Source organism: Cygnus atratus, chromosome 16, assembly GCF_013377495.2.
Source record: "Cygnus atratus isolate AKBS03 ecotype Queensland, Australia chromosome 16, CAtr_DNAZoo_HiC_assembly, whole genome shotgun sequence".
NCBI lineage: Eukaryota > Metazoa > Chordata > Aves > Anseriformes > Anatidae > Cygnus > Cygnus atratus.
Window position 1 is genome coordinate 6,498,006 of NC_066377.1, and position 20,586 is coordinate 6,518,591.

Below are 20,586 nucleotides of genomic sequence, written 5' to 3' on the forward strand. Positions count from 1 at the left end.
GAAATCTAACCTAAACCTGTTTAAATGAATATTATATGAGATGAAGGAAGAAAATGATGATTGAAACTCTGAGAACATCATGTTTTTCCACTTGAATTCATTTTTAAAAAGAATATTTAGTAACTTATGTGTGCACTCCGATTCCACGCATGCATGATTCCATTTCAACAGATTTTGTGACTAATTGCTACCTGCCCATAGAAACTGAGGAAAAGAAATAAAAAATAAAGTCTTTTTTCTCAAGAGAAAACCACTGCCCTATGAAAATTTGCTTTTCTTATCAATGCCATTCCATTTCACCTAACTTTTGATTTAAGATTTAGGTTCTCATAGTCATTAACATTGTAACAGAATTTATGACATACCTGGCTTATAATTTTCAGTTACTTTTTTTAAAAGCAAAAGTATATATGCATTTTAGATAATAATAATATGATAGAATTATTAAATTGAATGCCAGATCACCCATAATAAGGCTAAATTATACGAATCAGTTGTGGAAACAATGTTTGCATTGTTATTACACCCACATGTCAACTGCTTGCATTTGCTCTCAGTTTCAACTTAGCTTCCTTAGTAGAAAGGAAAAGGCTGATGCTTTCTGATATATACAAAGTTATCATAAGAGAACAATCATTCATTAGTAAAAGCTTTTTACAATTGAAATATGCAACTGTCTCTTTGAACACAAATATACTCCTGCTTCCAAATTTAACACTGACAATGCAGTTTTTTTCTGCTTTATGTAGTCTGATTTCGACCAATGGGAATTTCTTAGATTTCGTACATAATTCAATTTGGTGTTTTCTTAATTGCATTTACCTAACTTGATTTTAAATGGTTGTTCTGTACACTGTAAAGTATATTAGTCTATATGAAGTTTTTCAGTTATACCTGTACACATTTTTTTTGCATGAATAACAATAGCACAAAAGTATATGAATTTCTGAAACACAGTTGTAGGTATATTTATAGAAATGGCAGGTTTGCATTAGTTGTATATATGGATTATTGGTTTTTGTTGTTGTTGTTCAGAATTTTTCCTGTGAAGTTCCCATTTGTTACACATGACATTAAACAGGGAAGTTGTGTCAAATTCTGCTCGGGAAATGGGGTGAATTATTTATCTTTCCCCTATCATTTAATTAAAACTGGCCATCAGTACAGAGGAGAAGGGTAATAGCTGAGAGGTTGCACTTGATGTATAGAAAAGTATAGGGTTGAAAATACTGTTGCATATCTGGCAAAGAGAGACAGAAAAGCAATCAGAGACCAAAAGAGAGTCTCCTACTCAAATTTTGCTTGTAACTACCTTCTGCAATAGGAGTCACAGAAAGCAGTGGGAAACCCCCTCAAACCAGCTTGAGAGAAGAACTTTGTTTTTAGAGAATTTTAGGTGATTCTGCTTAAAAATATGTCTTGAAACTACTTCTATATTTGCTGATGATGGACACATTGCCGTTCCTTTGCTACTCCCCTCTCCTGGAACTGAATGCTCAGGTTGTTACATGATGCAGTAGGTAGGAATTCTCCTTAGTTTTTGTGCTGCTAAGGTGAACCTCCTTTCATGATTTTAGTGCTGAGAAAGTCACTTGTGTCTTTCAGAAGATACAGGCTGGGCTCATGCATAACATTTTAAAAAGACAAGCCCTTTGGTCTCTGCCCCAAGATTATCTATACAGTATGCTCTGACTCCTGAATGAAAATGCCAGGACCAATCTGGTGGTTGAAAATTATTTTCTTGAAACCTCCAGCCTTTTCCTAGTTTTTAGTTGTGAATTAAAAAACAAACAAACGAACAAAAAACAACCAAGAAATTCATTTAAATTTACACAATCTGTTTGGACATTTAAAAGCTTCTCCAAACCTACCCAAATCTCCTTTTTTGCCTTCACCCTCTCCAAACTTATACAACTTACATGGGTCATCATTATAAATTAAATCATACATTCATTTACTTTGCATATGATCTCTTATAAAATCTGAATGATTAACATCCCATAAAGCTTATTTAAGCACTAGACTTACATAACCATATACAAATGTTTTTCATTACTTGAATTGTTAGAGCTGTTTTCTCAAACGAGGGATATGAAGGTGATTAATGGTGCCTGTGATAGCTTTTGCAGAACACATGATCACAGTTACTGATTACGCATCCTTGGCTCAGAAGCAAAAGAAAAGCTGCATAGTCATAATGGCAAGAAAAATAAAGCTCCCCACCTCATATTGGGCGGCAAACCTGGAAGTATATTGATGGGGTCTACATAAAAATGATTTCTTTTAAATTTAGGAGCATCTTTTATATGTAGAGATCCGTCTTTGTTTTATATAATATGCCTTTCTGATTGAATACATGGTATATTACATAAAAATATAGTGCAGTACACTTCGTTATGACAGCAGTATGTTTGGTTGAATTTTTTGCACGTCCAGATTTATGAACAAACACACGAATCACTTTCCTATCTATGAGGATAAGTTTACCGCATGCTTCATTTCTGGTTTTGCTTTCTAAATTCTTTTTACCAGAAATTTTGAATTCCAAGTCTACCTCAGTCGATTTTGTGCAGAGAAGACTGAAAAAGAAAGAATATCTTTGTTTACTATCCACATACCACTTCAGAACTACAAATTATGAGTCCTTGATTTAGAGCTGATTTTCAAGTACGTGCTGTACAGTTTTAAGATTACTAAAGTCAGATAGGTTCATGGGTATCAGATAATTGTCCGTGATGAAGAGGTAAGCAATAAAGGCTGTAAGGATTGGTCTGGTGTTCTGCCCAAATTAAGAATATGTTCAGCATTGATTTGAAAGACAAGTATTTTGTGAAGAGCTGCTTCGTTCTTAAAGGCTGAAGACAGGAGCAGCGTGTAGCCTTTGTGAAATAAGGTAGTTAACAATGATTCAGACAAGGTCTGTACTAATTAGCTGCAGATGCTTATATTTCACAGATAATAGTCCTTGTCTGCTCACAAGCACCAAACTTATCCATTGTCAGATCTTGTCTTCTCGCATGCTTTTTAGCTTTGCTACATGCCACCAGTAGCTGTTTGTTCAGATGTTCAGTCTTCAATTTTCCATCCAGCCTTATTTTCTCTCTCTTTTTTACCTAATATTTTCTTAGGGCTGTTGAGCCTGATGGTGATGAAAGTCTCAGTGGTTGCTGAACTGCGATGATTTATGGAATGAACTCATTGTATGCTGGGACTCCTGCATGCAGGCAGTGCTATAGCTCTAGGTCTCCCACTGTTTGGGCAATTCTGGAACCAGATTTTCTTATGATCTCAGAAGTGATGGCATAACTAGAAGAAATAGAGATGCCTCTGTCTGCCCCTTTCCATTACACAGATATTTCAGGAAAAACAAAAGTACTCTGCAATTTTTTTAGTAGTTCATTTTTGATTTGGAAGGTCAGGGTCTGCAGGGTAGGATATAAATTCACTTTATTTCACTGGGGGTAGAGGAAAAAACAAGTTATTTCCAAAAGTAATACTACTTCTGTATTTTTTTTTCCTGAATATAGAACTGCGTGACCACTTACCTTGACAAAACTAACAATTAGATAAAAACATTTAAGTGCTAGTTTTTAGCAGGCCCTGTCAGCTCCCTTTGTAGCCAAACAAGAAAGTTGTTCCTGGCACAGATGTCATGAAGCACTATCCTAATTTGACTCTTCTAGGAAGTGAGCAGAAGAGTCTCATCTTCTTTAGTAACTGTTGAAGAGACTAAGAGAAACTGCCTTGCTTGTGACATTAGCTTTTAGGAATACCCACCATCATGCAATAAGATACTACAAAAAGAGACAAGGAGTTAAATCCACTTATAGCTCAAGAAGTCCTGAGATGACCTTCACAGCTGTATGCTAATGGCAGAGGAAGCACTCTGCTTCTTAATGCTCTTATTCTCCATCACACTTGGGTGCTTTTCTCTCAGCATGCACTCCAGCACATTTGTCACATGCAATGACACTCATGGAAAACTCTGTTAAGGTGTAACATGAACCCCTAATGGAATGAGTGCTAATAGGCCTTCGCTGCCTTTCCTCGTCGCAGGAAATAACTGTTTAGACTGATTCTCCCTGCTGCACCTTTTCACTGCTTTGATTATCAACTCACTCAGTATAATGGCCCCTGTGGGGGTAGGTTGTTTCAGTTGTACAGCTTTTGAAGGTAGAGAGATAGTGAAATTACTACCCAATTGCTTGTACAAAATGGGACTGTGTTGAGTAAGTTAGTTTGAATGGAAAAGCATACAATAGCAGGTGCACAAGGGCAGAGGTCTGCAATTGTTTTGCTTTACCTACAGTTTCTTGTATGTTTAGGAATATGTAAGTCTAAAGAAATGTTTATTCCTCATGATGTACGTGGGTTTACCTGTGCTTAAATGTTAATTCAAGCTAATATGTTACTACAGGGCAGCCTTGAGTCCATCACGCTTGGCATCTGGCTTTGTGGTTCAGTTGCAGCTTACCCCCAGAGTGCATCCTTACAATTATGGCAATTATATCAATAATGTGTTGAAAGTGTCATGCTGCTTATTATACTTGTTACAGTGAAAGAGGACTGTTTTATATATTTTACTCTTCCTGGAATATTGCTGACTTTGACTCAGTGTATGTACTATAGAGCAAACCAGAAATTGCATCAGTTAATGCTTGAAGGTGAGTATTGACTGTGTTTTTTTATTAATGGAGAGAGTTGAAATGGTAGAATCATGGATTTAAGGATCTTTTAAGTAAATCTTGCTTCACCGGTGCCTTGTTTGTTTCTAATCACAAGAGAAAGGAATATCCTTGAATAAAATAAAATGTGTGGTTTTCATAAACAAAGAAATGAAATCAAATGTGTTCTACATAGATTGTTTTAAATTTTGCAGTTAAAAAACTTGGAAATTCAGAACCGTTTACAGAAGACAGTTAATTCTGGCAGTATGAACATTCATACCAGCAATAATAGCAAATATTAAATATACTTTCATCGTCATTCCAGAACATACCTCTGTGTTCTCTTCTGGTGCAGCCAAAGTCATATGAATGAGTAAGAACTGTGAGTAGATCTCCTTTTCTCATCAGCGTCTTCAGAATGCTGTGAATATCACAAAAATTTATCTTAATTCTTCAAAGTCCTTGTCAGAAGTCTTCTTGAAAATATATACATTTCTGGACTTGCCTTCTGCCCCATTGACCAATACAGTGTTGCACAAACGCCAAATCAATTGTGTTCCATTTTTATGGCTTTTGTTTCAGAGACATTTCTATCCCACTAGTGATATACAAACCTCTACATCTCATGCAAGTTTAGGTCTACTGTGCACAACTTGAATCTGTGAGTGTGATAGAAATGCATCTTTTGCTCAAACCTGCAGTGGTGCGAGTAGAAAGGCCCTGTGTTGGTTGGTACCTTACCTAGTGATTGACTCAAATGGGTGTATATTATGAGTGATGAATAAGCATAGTTGTGAGCTACAATTTAAATTGCCTATGAAATATATAATGGCTATGAGGTTTGCTAAGGTGGTGGATGGTTATGAAAATTGGATTTGAAGCAACCTTTCCTGTGCTTGTTATTTCTAAGAAAAAAAATCATTTTAAACAAGGAAGAAGAATAAAAATCACTTATTTTCCAAGCAGATTTAAAGGATCGAAAGCTATGTTTTTTCTTTGGAGAAAATCCAATACAGCTTATTTTCATTCATCAGTGTAAAGCCTGACTTGAGCTGTGACCCTAATCTATTCCAGCCTAGTGAGAACACAATAAAACGTGCAGCTGTGATGCCGCATTGCTCTCTGTGTAGTGAGCTTAACCTGTGCAAAAGGGCTTCACTTGTAGCTTTAGCCTAAAGAAGCTGCTTTATCTTCCTTGGTCCATGCCTCTATTCATTTAATGTCTATTATTAATTGAAACACTTAAAAACAGGATTGCATTTTAACCTTTTAAGTTTGAACGTTTGAAAATGGGCAGAACAGCATATCTGAATGTTCTTCACAGAGATATATGGGTGGTATTTCAGCATATCTGAATGTTCTTCACAGAGATATATGGGTGGTATTTTTTTTTTTTTAATTTTCCTTGAAAGCTTTATCCTTCCTCAGCCTTCCACCTAAGAGTCTGTTGAATACAGGCATTGCATTATAGCTGTGATAAAGAATCAGATCCATGCCTGTACCCAGGGCTGTTCTGAAGAGGGAATGTCAAAGAGCCCTGTAATTGCTCAGTAGCAACGTTTACAGGGACGTTTGGAGCCAACCTTCAGATTGCCAACACCAGCTGTAGGAGCCCTCCTGCACCCTGTAGCCCACAGGGTGTGTTCCAAATTTCTATACCTTATTCAGAAGGGATAGTCTCGTATCAATCAGCCTGAATGTGGCTTGCCTCTACTTTCCAGGGTGGAGCCAGGAAGGAACAAGCTCTTCTGGAATAATTGCATTTGCTGTACCCACGTTGGCTGTCGTAGTGTCCAGGTCATACTAGCTGAGAGGTCTCTGTCATACTGAGAGTTGTGCAGCTTAAAAATGACCTAAGTGGTTTAGGTATAGCTACCAAACCAAACAGCTAGCTGTGGTCCCAGTCTGGGCTTCAACTGCTACAAGCATTGTATTTCAGTGAAGGGGGTTCAAATCTGACAAGGTTTTTTTTACCAGTGGCCAACTGATGACCTTGGTTTACTGCAGGATTCTGTTCCTGGACTTTGTTATTTTTCCATTAGGATAAATGGTTTCAATTATAAAATATTTAGACACTTTTTGATGGAAAAATTGCATGCATAGTGCTAATATTACATCAAAGGCAAGGCTAGCTATAATTTGCAGAATATGATGTATTGAGTTGGCTTAGTGAATTTCTTGTGCTCCTGAGAATTCAAGTATTTGTCTGAATATATGAGAGTTTTTTAACAAATCTCTGAGCAAATGACAGTTCAAATGGAAAATACAGTGCTCATGGACTGACTAATTTTTGTGCACAGAAACTGAATCAATAAATCCATACAAATGGCATCTTTAAATGGAAAGGATATTATCTCTGCCATTTCTCATCCTATTTAAGGGGAAACAGTATCTATCTTGTGAAGCCTAGCACTTTTACTAAGGAAGAAGCACTTCTGCTCATCAGCATATCATACATTATGTTTACCAGTAGCTTCTCTGAAAATGTTCCTGTTTCACTGCAGATATAAACAAGGGCACATTCTTGGCAGAATGAAGTGTTGCTCCAATTCTTAGCACATGTTAAGGGCTGCAGCCCTGTAGAAGCATGTGCTACTGTGATGTCTGTTCTGCTGTACAGACACATTTATAGTGTGCGCTGCTGGGAAACGATGCTGTGTTGGGGGACCACTGCTGATGCTCCATTCCATGTCTGTCCCTTAGGTAAGTGCTGACCTGAGCCTCAGCTCTGACCCTGCGGGTGGCTGAACACCAGTTCTTTGACTCCCTTCTCTGTGAAGCGTTAAGAGCTGACCCAAAGGAAGTGATTGCAGTAGTATTTTCTGAGTGCAATCCTGTTTCTTCCATTCACTTCTACTTCACATCTGGAGCTGTAATTGTTAGTTTTCATTCACTACCTTTCATTCTGGGGTTCAATCCCATGGAAACTTCTTTCCTTTTCCCATCGCAGATGGGCTAGCAATGGCTGCCATCCTGGCTCCATGTAGGATACTGCACCATGGGCTTCCAAAGTGTGAGTTATAGTTGGGAATTTGGAATGTGACTCAACAAACACACCATCCATCCTCTGTGGAAGATTTGTGGGGAGGAACTGCAACCTTTGCTCACTGGTGCTAGAAGTGTGAGAGATGTTTGAGGGATTTTGTGGGGTTCTCTTTCCATCATGTTTGCAAGTGGGTTGGAGATGTCTGGCTTTTTTGCTATTTCTGCATAGCTCTGTGGACAGCAGATTGAGGAATTTTTGACCAGTGTCAAACTTTATTTCTAGTTTCGTGGACTGTGGTTTGACATGGCATCATGATCCGAGAGAAGCAAACAGGATTCAAAGGGATGCCTTCAGATTGTTTTATTCAACAGATCTATTTTTTTTTTTTTTTTTGCTTAAAGGCACAGCACAGTATGAATCAAAGTCTCATCTAAAATCACTTTCAAAATGAGAAGTAGGACATCAGGTACAATAAGAGCTAAATACACAATAACCTGAGGCAGAATATCATGGCAAACCATGCTCCATGGTATAAATGTACAGAACACTGACAGCGGGTGGGGCTTTTTCATAAGTAGGTGCAGTATTTCCACAGCAAGAGAAGTCGGTTGTGGGATTTCCTATGATGACTTATTTCAGTTCATCTTAATGTGCCACATCTGGCATTGCAAAAGACAGACTGAGTTGACAAAACAGATCTTAGTACTGTGAAACTGTGATTTGTGAGACACCGATACAGGTTGAAAGCATTTGGGTTGAGTTTGCTTGCCACTTGATGGAATTTTCTCTGTTCGCTACCTGAAACGTGGGAGAATTTTCATTTGTGCCAGTTCTGCTATGTGCTCCACAGTGCCCAAAGGATCTTGGTGGTTTCTTTCTTTTTCTTTCTTTCTTTGGTCATGAAGCTACCATCACCCTGAGATTGTGCCAGACTACTGTTGTGTGGCTGCAGAACTGGTGGTGGAATAGACTGGGTGGCCCTGGTCTGGGTAACAGTTCCTATATTGGTAAGGGGAGCCTACAGAAATAAAAGCTTAGCAGTTCCACTGAAAAAAAAATAAAATCAAGTCTCAAGTCAACTGCCCTTTACTGAATGCAAGATACCAGAAAGTTGCCAAGTAGACCTGAACGGCTTAGAGTTTCTTAGTCTGGCACTGTGATGACAGTGATACTGCCTGTACATTGTGTTATATACAAATCACATCAGCCATTTGCTCAGTTACAATAAGCTATTTGAAGGCCACTTATGTTGTTTGTTCCTATCAGAAGCAGAGGAAAAGACTAAATTGTTGTAGCTGAAACTGCATACTTTACATGCCACAAACTTGCACATGAAAATGATTGCAAAGGCCATGTTTTCTTATTTTCCAGTGCAGCAGTGTTCATCCACTGAACTCAGTTTAAAGATCTTTAAGTAAAATCAGTTTGACCCACGACACATATTTCACAGTGCATAGAAGTCATATCTGCCATACACATCTTACTATCTTGAAAGGTACCTAAATTAGCCAAATGGCTATTCTGAAGAGTTCATGCAGCTTTAAACACAAAGCTAAATTCAAACTATTTGGCATTTTAGCTATTCCTTATATTCAGCTCTGTCTTCAGACCCATGGTCTTCAAAATTCTGAAGGGGTGAATCTTCCTGGTAACTATTTATCAAAAGGAGATATCCATGATTTATTTTATTAACATTACCAAATAGTGCATTTATCAGTGCATTCCATATTATTTTTTTACTTTAGAGGATATAATACTCCTATATCACAATAAGCAATGTAGATGCCTTCTTAAATGAGTCCCTTCTATCAGTCAGCTGTTCAAATCACACTATCACTTATACAGTAGTTTGTTCACTTTCACTTAGCTGACTTCTACTGAAAGAATATTTCAGTGCCAGGCAACTGCTTACTTTGATCCTTTTAAGACTTTTCTCAGTTGACTTGATAGCAAGCAGCATAAATGTCAATCTAATCCTTTATTAAAAGATAGAGACATCAGAGTTACAGTACCAGCCATGCTGTTACCTATCAGTGGTTTGATTTGTTTTGATTTATTTGTCTTGCAAGTGAATAGCTTTTCATAAGAGGTTGCTAATGGACTCTTAGAAAATGCTGACTTTGTTGACAGAGGCACAGAGATAAAGCAACAGGTACAAATGAAGGGTAGAGGCACAATATTATTCCATTCTCTGTAAGGTAGCATTCACTTTCAGGATCCTTTCTTTTTTTTTTTTTCCCCAGTAAGTTTTTTGATCTATTTTGCAACTGCTTAAAAAACTAATTTTGTTACAACTCTTTAAATAACTTCAAATCATTTAGTTAAATCCTTCTCATTTTGAAAAGTATAAATCAAGGCATTAAATATTTTTTTCCTTTTTTTTTCTTTTTCTTTTTCTTTTTCCCTGTGCCCTTCCTGCAAGCAAGGCTTTTAAAGTGGACTTGCTAGGTATCTGCATACATGTATATATCATACACTTATTGTATGTATACTCTCTCTATTCTCAACACAAAGCCAGATGTTTACAGCATGCACTGTCCCACACTCATGCCGGTAACAGCAACACACTATTTCTTTGAAAGTCTTTCTCATCTCCAGGCTCCGGAAGGCATAAATAAGCGGATCAATTACTGAGTTGCACATTATCAAGACCAGATAGGTATTGAAATGTGAAGTGTAACAGACACAGTATGGATTCATTGGGCAAGAAATAATGAGAATGAGGTGAAGGAAGAAAGGTGCCCAGCAAACAATGAAGACACCTAGTAATATAGTGATGGTGACAGCTCCTTTCATGCAAGTACGCTGGTAGGGCACCCCGTCCACAGGGAGGGCAGCGATCCGCTTAACACTGCAGGCGTGCAAACAAGAACATGTGAACATAAGGGAGGCCATGAGAAGAGCATGGTAAAGAACATTGTGATGAGACAGACAATGACAGTTTTGCTTTCTGAGTAGGCAATGGAATATGATGCCGCAGACGATGCAAAGCGATCCAAATGACCACAATCAGGGTTAAAGCTTTCTTCACTGTCATGATACTGTGGTAACGGAGAGCATAGAAAATCGTTATGTACCTGTCAATGGCTATAACCAAGAGGTTGCAAATTGAGGCTACAAAGAAATACATATCATTGAGTCAAACACATTGTCCATATGCTGAATAAAGTGGTGCATCACTGATCAAATAGCCGTTGCTCAGGATTGCAATCATGATGGTCTCCAAGGCATTTGACATTGCTCACTAACATGTCTGCCACAGCCAAGCTCACAGGAAGAAATACATGGGAGAATGCAGGTTTCCATTCTTCAGCACTGCAAGAATGACAAGGATGTTTTCCAGCAGGCTGATGATCACTAAAGTCAAGAAGACTTCAGCTTTTATGAAGACCTGCTCACAAAATCCATCGCCGCTTCTGTTGTTGAGAATTGAGTCATTGAAGTCTTCGTGACATTAAGCAGCACAGGCTGAAATGAAAAGCAAGGTGTGTGGTATTCATTGTCAGCAAAGGACTTGAATTCACAAGGGATTACAGACGGACAGAGCAAAGAGTTGAAAAAAAAGGAGGAAAAGAAAAAAGAAGAAAAAAAAAGCTTTCCAAGTTGTTGTTGTGCACATGGGATGGAATCAAGCAGGAGTTTTTGTTAATCGATTTTGCAAGTAGAACACACACACAAAAAATAAATCTTCATTTACAGTGAGTTTTTGTGTCAGTCATAGGCTGCTCTTCTGCCTTAGAAGAAAGTGAGCTTCAAATCAGGCATCAGACAGTTTTCTCTGAAGGGAAAAATCAGCAGCAGCACGTTGCTGGTTCTAATTCTGGTGATTAAAAGCAGGCAGTTTCCTCATCTGCTGCTGTCAGCTGGCTGGGGCCAGTGGTGGGTTCGTGTGTTGCAGCTTGTGAAACATCTCTTGCTATTTCAATGGCAAGAAAAGTAAAAAAAAAAAAAAAAAAAAAAAAAAGGAACCAAGGGGTTTTATACATGCATGAAATAAAAAACTCCTACAAAATCCTCCTTGCAGAGCAGTGGCCATTAGAGAGCAAGCACCTTTCTGAGTGACAGCTGCAACCACCAGGTACAGCATCCCCTCGACTGGATCCACCAGAGGATCTGAAACTGTCTGGCGCCCTCTGCAGATAAACAAATATGATAGATTTTGCCCTAAAATTCATCTGGTGGGAAGAAACAGGAAAAAAAAAAAAAGAAGAAAAAAAAGGTGAGGGGTGTTCAGAGGTGCGTAGGGTGCTCATGGCACTATATTGCTCTGCACTCCTGCCCAGACAGCCAGAGCTCTACGCTGAGATGCTCTGAAGGCTAGAATAGTGGTCGGTTGCATCTGAGACTACAAGCTCTCGGGGATTTGCATTTCTTGCCCATCAAATGATTTGGGTTTGGGCTTTGTTGTTTGTTTTATTTTGATTCCCAAATTCCCTTGCTCACAAGTGAAGCAAAGTGCAGGTGCACGTCTTCTCTGCATTGTGCATCCATCCCTGCATGGGCTCTTCCAGCTCTGCTCAAGGATCTCAGTCAAGCCTAGAGGTTTAACCAACTCTTGCTAGTTAATACATATATTTTTTCCTCTCCCCTGCCTCGTGAAGTGGACTAGATTGTATAGGCAGTGAAGGGTTTACCCAGGTGGCTCAGATGCTCAGCTGGGTGTTGAATGCATTACATGGAACTGAATTTGTAGATGAATACACTTTCCAAAACCAGCTCTGCTAACTTTGGCTTCAAGGACAGGGTTCTTCAAGTTCAGTTGCCTCAGTTGTCTTTTTCTTTTTTCTTTTACTTTTTCTTTTTCTTTTTCTTTTTCTTTTTTCTTTTTCTTTTCTTTTTCTTTTTCTTTTTTCTTTTTCTTTTTCTTTTTCTTTTTCTTTTTCTTTTTCTTTTTTCTTTTTCTTTCTTTTTGTTTTGTCCCCAATTATTAGTATTATTATTTATACTATTGTTCAGTTCATGAGAATGGAAATCTAGTGTTGGTCTGTTTTCCTTGGAAGCCTGTCCAATGACCTGAAGTAATCTTTTCTTCTGACCTAATTGCACTTGAACTTTTTTATCATCCCTTAACGCTAACGATGATCCCCAGCTAGTCATTTCTATTGGAGATTGAAATAAATTTCCATGCCACCCTTACCTTTCTTTACTCTTTGAAAAATAAACCTTCCTCCCAGTAGCTGCTTTATCTCATTGGAGGCTACCCCTTACATGGAATTGTACTTGCTTTTAAGCCTGTGTGGAACCAGTTACCATGTATTGAGTGGAGAGCAACAAGGTGGGTTTTCCTTGCACATTATTCAGGTCACACTATATCTGTATAGTGAATTTTTTAATTTGATTTTTTTTTTTAAGTACGAACCGATGTCTGTGTATTTCATGACTGGTGTTTTCACAGGAGTTCTTAGAATCAAAGCAATACTGTGTCACCGTGTACTGATATTTGGAGTTTCTATCACAGCTTTGTTAGCTCAGAAAGTGAAAAATCTTTTTTCATTTTCATTTTGAGCCCAGTTTCATTAACATGCACCAGTAATTCAATCTCAAATTCAGACTTCAGATGATACCTGTGCAAGGACGGCATCCATTGCAGCAATTTTTTTTTAATATGCAAAATAACTTGGGGACTTGCCCAACAATTTGTCCAGTTAACATTTTAAAGAACTTAATTGGTCTTTCAAAGTCTCCTCCCTAAATTCACAGTGATGTATTTCAAAGCAGATAATTTAAACAACAAAATATCTCTGCCATTCCTCTAATCCCATAATAGGGAAAAGATAATTGCCCCCCTCTAGAGTGTAGCAGTTATGGATTTATGCCTAGAGCAGGCTGTCTTTATTTTGTGTGCTGAACCTCAGTTGTTTCTTGCCAGCTCTCTCGAGCTGCTGGAGTGCACTGAAGATTAGTGATTTCTGGATAGAGTGATTGTCACTGCCCTAATAAACGTTGTCTTTTCAACAGAGGAGGAGCCCAAGGCTGGGCAGGATATTCCCTCCTTGCAAGCTCTTCCTTGTGCATTGTCTTGTGAAGTGGCAGGTGGAGGTTGTTTTCTCTTGGGTGGGAGCAGGATGGAAGGTAGAGCCTCCCAGTCCTGGAGAAGGTGCCCACCCTTAAGATACACCCTTGAGGTACAGCATCCTTCTGTGCTTGGCTCTGGACCACCTGCTGATGGAGGGGCACAGATGTTTTAGGCGCCCCCATGTAAGCAAATTCCAGGAGTGTTTTGCCATTTAAATTCAGTCGTCCCTTCCCATCTGGCCGGGCACAGCAATGTACTGCATTATGCTCATTAGTTCTTCAGAATAAAAAAGGTGCTCTATCAGTTAAAAGCAAAACCAGAATTGAGTCATCATTAGTACAAAGCACGAGTGAATCATCTTATATAATTTATTGCTTTGGATATCATGATTTCATCCTTAAATAGCCATTAGCTGGAGAAATGACTCAAGACAAAAAAACAAACAACAGAGCTTGCAGCTTCCCTTTTTTCAAAGGAAACCTATTAATTTCCTTGCATTTTTTGGATAATAAAGGCAATGGCTTCTTTCTTCTAGAAACACCTGCCTTTAAAAGAAAAAAAAAGAAAAGAAAAAAGGAACAAGATGTAAGTAATTCAATTACATGTGGTAGGAAGAACGTAAAAGGTGTAAAAGGAAACAAAACAGCAAAGAGGCTTAGCCACATCCAGTCAGGAGAGTCAGAATGAGGGATGAGCACACGGGAAGTGTCCAGGTTGACTGAACATGGCTTACAAGAAATGTCACTCTTTACTTCAGCCCAGGCCAAAAAATTATTTTCAGTTTCAGTTCTGTAAATATCAACTCTCGAATTCTCCATTACACTGTTCCAAAAGACTGCTACAGGTTTTCCCATATGTCAGCTGAATCTGAGAATCAGAAGCCATTAAATATGTTTCATCATGATTTTCCAAATGCATCTGACGCAGGAATCAAGCTACCATTGGCACTGAGATGCAATTTGAAGTGGAAATTGAATGTTATATACCGGAGTGGATTAATGGCACTATTAGCTTTGCCATTAAGTGCTAAAAATAGTGGGCTTGAGCATCATGTATCTGATTGGCAAGCTCAAGCCATCTCTAAGGTCTTTGCAAAAATGGGAAGGAAGCTGTGCTTGCCACAAGACACCTTAGGCCTTATTTTCAGAAGGTGTTAGGGATTGCCCTGCTCAGAATTGGAAAGCCTACATGAAACTGAAATTTTGCAATATATTTGCAATAATATATTATTATAAATATTAATATAAGTTGATGCCCTCAGCTGTCAGTTCCAGCTGCTTTTCCAGAGATATAGTTACTCGGTCGTGCCTTTTTTTTTTTTTTTTGTTTGCATGCTATTATTACTCACTTGTTTCTTCACTATAAAAACTGTATAATCTCAGGGAAAGGTAAAAAGAAAATACATTACTGCTAATATGTGATAATGGAGTTTTAAACATATTTCTCTTGTGATGTTGTGAATGAAGAACCTTGTTTAACATTTGTCACAAGAATCAATCTGGTATCAGTTGATAAATGGCATATCATTTATTTTCCTTTCACTCTTTTTCAACAATAGTTTGTGCACAACCAAATTGGAAAATTTAAAGGAAGTCATAGAATAATAAACAAGGGCAGCTATTCCTACGCAACAGGTAATTACTCCTTTCCTGCTGCTCCAAATAGCCAAAGTAACGATTGAATACTTTGAAGATTTCTCCTCAGTTTTGCCCTTTATAGAAGACTTAGATAAAAATAAAAATATTTTATCTTAGTGAAGCAAAAGCAAAGTACACTGGTTTTGAATTCTGTGCAACCTTTTCTAGAGTGCCCATTATGTTACAGGCTTTTATTTGGAAATATCTTTAAACAGGTACTTGAATTCTTGACCTGGGCACTTCATGGTGTTTACTCAGCTCTTTACTGACACACAGAGTTATTCTGTGCTGAACTGTGACTCAATAGAATTTTAGTTTTTGGTAATAGAATACTTGACAAATACAATAAATTAAACTTCAGATATTATTCACCAAATAACGTGTAGATTATAAACCTGTTGAGTAGTGACCTAGTTCAAGAAAAAAAAACATCATTAGTCTTTTTCACTGAAGTCATGAAGATATCACTAGTTATTAAAATATAGTGGAAATCTGGTTTGGGCTCTTTTGCTTTCAGGTTATCAAACCCCACCAAGATGGAAGTAGGAACCTCACAATAATCTGGCAAAAAGGACATATGATGACACCATCATAAATACTTGGATGATTAGTGCTGTCACTAAAATGCTGTGGTTTTATGAAATTCTTAGAGTAACAGCTTTGCAAAAGCACTTCTTACTACTGTCATTCATAGACTGCATAATCAGATACAATACCGGAAAAATATCGATTGTGTTCCTCCACGAAGTTGTATTCATACATTTTTCAATCAAGTCCATAGCTAATAAATTATTTTATAGTCTGAGGCTCACTATGATCTGAGGCAAGAGTGAATCTGAGGTGAATAGAGGTGTACACATTTGTATCAGATTACTAGAAGAAATTTTCAAATCGGAAGAGTAGATCCTCACCTGATATAACCAACTGAAACCTTATTGAAGTAGAATGCTTGCAGTTCCCAGCATTTCGGAGTTGATTCTTTCAATTTCCTTTCAACCGTGGCTGCAGCAAAAAGCTCCAGTACTGCAAGTGGAGAGAGGGTCTGCCAACCTTTGTGATTAGAGAAGAACAGGAACATCTAGCAGTGATTACAACAAAGTGGCTTTTTAGATGAATATTTCTATAATTTCAGCCTATTAACAAGTTAATTTAACTAGACTCAACTTTTGGACATGATACACAGTTTTCTTTCTCATCCAAGTTCAAAAGGAGACAAAGCAGATCTGATTGCAAAACACTTAGCAGCACCTGCAGGTGCTCTCTCATATTCAATGGATTTTAAGTGCTTTAGACTAATAACACTGAGTATCAGTTTTTGTCCTCTCACGTAAACGGTGAAAGACAAGCAGATATGATTGAGCCAGCTGCATTCTGCTGTTCAGCTTTGTCAGTGCCAAGAATCCCTGGAGTATTTTCCTTGTGTCTCTGGAAAATATTGCAGCCTTTGTTTTCACAAATCTCATTGCCCTGCGGTGCAGGGGCTGAGCCGTAGGTGCATTTGGCTGTCTAAAGCCTAATAACCTATTGCTGCTGACTGACTTCTTTCCCGGCACTACAGATGAATGCAAGGCTTTGGAGACAGGCAAGGTTCAAAGATGGTCTTACCGAGGTGTCAGATGCTGTGGGTGGATGGGTATTGGGAGAGAATTTTCTGTTGATGCTTAGAGTACCTCAGTTTGTTGCTGTACCTGGAGTCCAGTGTTGTTTCCTTGCAGACAAAATACACATATAAGAAGGACAGAAACAAGAATCAGAAAAATCACGGCTTTTTTTCTGTTACTATTACTCCTCAAGTACTAGAGATGTACTGTGCGCTGTACCTGACATCAGCCAGTCCTAGACCTGTAGAAGTATCAGTTTCAGGATGTTTAAAATATCTACTTTTATTTCTGCCTATTTGTGCATGACCTCATGTGAAGACTGCAAAAAAAAACATCCTTGGCTGACTAGGTTTGAAGAAAGGAAAAAAGAAGGAAAAGAAAGTGGGGGAAAAAAAAGTCCCACGAGCGTTTACTGCTGTGATAAAAACTTCTAGAACCTAACCCTTAATTTTAATTATCTGTTAAGCCTAACTTCTATCTTGCTAGTTTGGTCCAAGGTTTTTCCTATTCTGTTCTTTTCGTGTTTGGCAGATGTGACCTTAATACTATCCTAGAGCTGTAAAAAGAAATTCAGCTTCAGTGTTTTTATCTGCATCACTATTTGTAAATAACTTCTAGAACAGAGTGAGACAATCTTTAGTTTACTGCTTAGATTTAGCTGTAACTACAAATAGCAAAGGCCTGTGTCTGTTTATTAAACCAACCACACAGGCACAGTGGTACTGCTGCTCCCAGGGATTTGGCCCTTCGGGGTAAAATGAGATTTAAACTCTCTTCAGGATTCCTTTTCTGGATTCTGAAATTTGCAATATGGCTTTTTTTTTTTTTTTTCTGTTTTTTTTTTTGCTAGTAATGTCAAACCACAGTGTGTAATATAGAATATTTTCTGTTAGAATCTTCTCGATATGGAAAGCTAAATACATTTAGAAAGCAAATGTGATTTGTGAAACCTTGTACCCATTTGGTAATGAAAACTGAAGCGACATCTATTTAGACTCACAGCATTTCATGGTTTTGTGTGTGTGTGTGTTTTTTCTCCAGTTCAAGTACTCAAGGTTATTTACACATCTTTCTTTGTATTTGATGATAATGTATAGTTAGGGGTTTTTGAATAGCACATTTTCCCATTTAACACAAGAAAAGCTGACATTTTGTTAGTACTGAATGTTTTCTTGACAAGAAAAGGTATTGCCACGAAAAGGTTACATCCATCTTCAGTCTTACTTAACTTCTGATGGCAGAAATAATTAGATTTCATCTGAATTCACCAAGGATGCTTTTGCTGACAGCTTAGAAACTTCTAAAACCATTCTGCAACCTTGCTCTCCTGGGCTCAGAGGGTGCAGGTGACATAACCCTTAACCAGTGAAGTCTGATCTCAGGATGTCCCTTGTTTGTAGTTTTCTGAAGGATAATGTTATCACTACCCAGCAAATTCTTTTCAGGTGGACAGGCTGAGTCTTCAAACCCCTCCTGCTTCCTCCTGACTCCCTTCTGTTTCTTCTCTGGTAGTTATATATGTGTATATATATACATACACATATATATATATACACAAACACACATACACACATATATAATATTAATATATATATGAAATATTAACATATGTATACATACAATATATTAACAATATATATGCCTAATTTTACTAAGGATTTTCTTTATGTGATCTGATGATGCCTTTCTTTCTCCAAGCAATATTAGCTTGAAAGGCTTTTGTGGACTGTCTAGAGAGACCATGTGCTAACAAGGTGTCCAGAGATCAGTCACCGCTGTAGACACACACCCATGCCTACTGGGTTATCTTTCCTTTGCTGCTAATTAGATGGCAAAGCAGGAAAGGGAATAACATACTCCTACCATTCTGCAGTGGAGATATAATGAGATTATGTGACTGAGATTCAAACCCCGAGTACCTAATTCCTGTCTATTGAACACAATATTCTTCTTTTCAAATGTAGTTCTACTTTCCCTCTCATTGAGGTCTCAATCCATGAAAAGCGGGGAAGTAAACACACTGGGGCCGTGAGCCTGAGCTTTGTGTTTTCCCCTCTGTAGTCCCCTAGTCGTGTGAAGCTGGGCAAGTATTTTTCCTGGAATCTGTTTCTTCACTCCTCATACTAAGTGAGAAGGGATGTGTGAATGCCACCAACTTCTGCAGACTTCCCCTCGCTCTTTCCATTCCCCAGCAAATATTCTGATGATAAGAAACTCAGTGACACTGATGCTGGAATTTCAAAAAGCTCTTAGTGATCACCTGCCACTGGCAAACATTGGTGGCTAAGGTTTCTAAATAACAACTATGGCTAAAAATACAGAAGAGAATGTATCTGAGTGCTCCTTACCTTGTAAAATACAAGATAACAATGAATGATTTCTGGAGGGAAAATTGGCAGGGTTTGATTTAGCCAATTTTGGTTTTCTGTTGCTACTGCTGCCCAGGACCATGCCTGCAGGCCTGTTTTCTTGTGGATTCTGTTTCAGAGACAGAGCCAAAAGGAGCTGCCCAAAGGCAAAATTTATTTAAATTAATTTTGTTATTTGAACAACAACTCTGACTACAATTTTTAAAAGCCCGTATCTAGGAATCTATCTTGTGCTTGCTGAGTTAGGTGACGTGTAATAGCTCATTCTTCAGAAAAGCTGGGCTTGTGACTGTGCTAAAGTGTTCATGATTCACTGCCTTTCTTGATCTTAAAATTACACCACTGCACGTGTAAAGAAGGATGAAGGTTTAGTGAATGCTTGGTGTTTGCAAGACTCCTGTCTAAAGCCTGCAACAGGATTAATTGTGTGTGCAATAAGGATGGTCAACTGCACGTGCAGATTCAGCATCAGTATGTCACCAGTCAACTTATCTAAGGACATAGCGATTGTATGGGGATGCTTGTTGCTTTATTCTTATCCTGTAATTTGCTGGGCAAGACTTAAAACAGAGGAAGCAACTACACTAGGGTTGTCTGAGTATATGGTGCAGGGGCCAGAATGAAATAGGAGGAATGTCAGGAGGTAACAGTGATCTCCTATGTTTGTTTGTTCAATATTTGCTTTTGTTAATACCAGATAACTTTTCTGACAGATCACAAGCTGAAATTTCAAACAGGTCACAGGAGAAGAGGCATCCTTCTGTCACAGGGCTCTTTCCAGGGTAAAAAGGCCACCCTTGAGTACGGGAGATCCTGACTCCCTGACCCGCTCGGCATCTCGTTAGAGCAGAGAGCAGTTGTGTTTCACGGCTTTCACAGCTGCGATCTGAAGGCTGGCCTCTGAGGCTTTCAGAAGTGTGGGTCCAGGATTGCTTTACATCTCTCTCAGACTCCACTGTTAGTTTTTTGCTATTTCAAACCCTTCAGCATTTAACACTCATCCTTGCTGTCCCCAGGCACTCCCAGGGGCTGGTGGACATCTTGAACAGAGCTGGTGGAGAGTTCAATGTCTTATGGCTCCTGTCACTTAAACCCATACATACAGCCCTTTGGTTTAAACTGCTTTGCTGGTCCACTTTTTTAACAGACTTTGATTAGGGAAGTGTCTGGGCCATCTTGTGTCACAAAGGAGTAAATATATAGAGCTGCCTATAATTTTTTTGGTATATTTCATATATTTGGAATACCACGTGTTGTTAACTTGCTTAGCTTTAGGTTTTGTCATTGGATGCAGCATCAGTATTAACAAG

At 38.3% G+C, this 20,586-nt stretch overlaps 1 protein-coding gene across 1 annotated transcript; it reads right to left on the minus strand.

Moving 5' to 3' along the window:
- Positions 1 to 10,175: 10,175 nt before the first annotated feature.
- Positions 10,176 to 11,153, minus strand: MC3R (melanocortin 3 receptor). Its single transcript, XM_035548344.1, is given in 11 exon segments — positions 10,176 to 10,205; positions 10,207 to 10,503; positions 10,505 to 10,538; positions 10,540 to 10,616; positions 10,618 to 10,641; positions 10,643 to 10,773; positions 10,776 to 10,827; positions 10,829 to 10,891; positions 10,893 to 10,924; positions 10,927 to 11,102; positions 11,104 to 11,153. Coding segments are annotated over 11 exon segments (966 nt in total).
- Between the last annotated feature and the right edge of the window lie 9,433 nt (positions 11,154 to 20,586).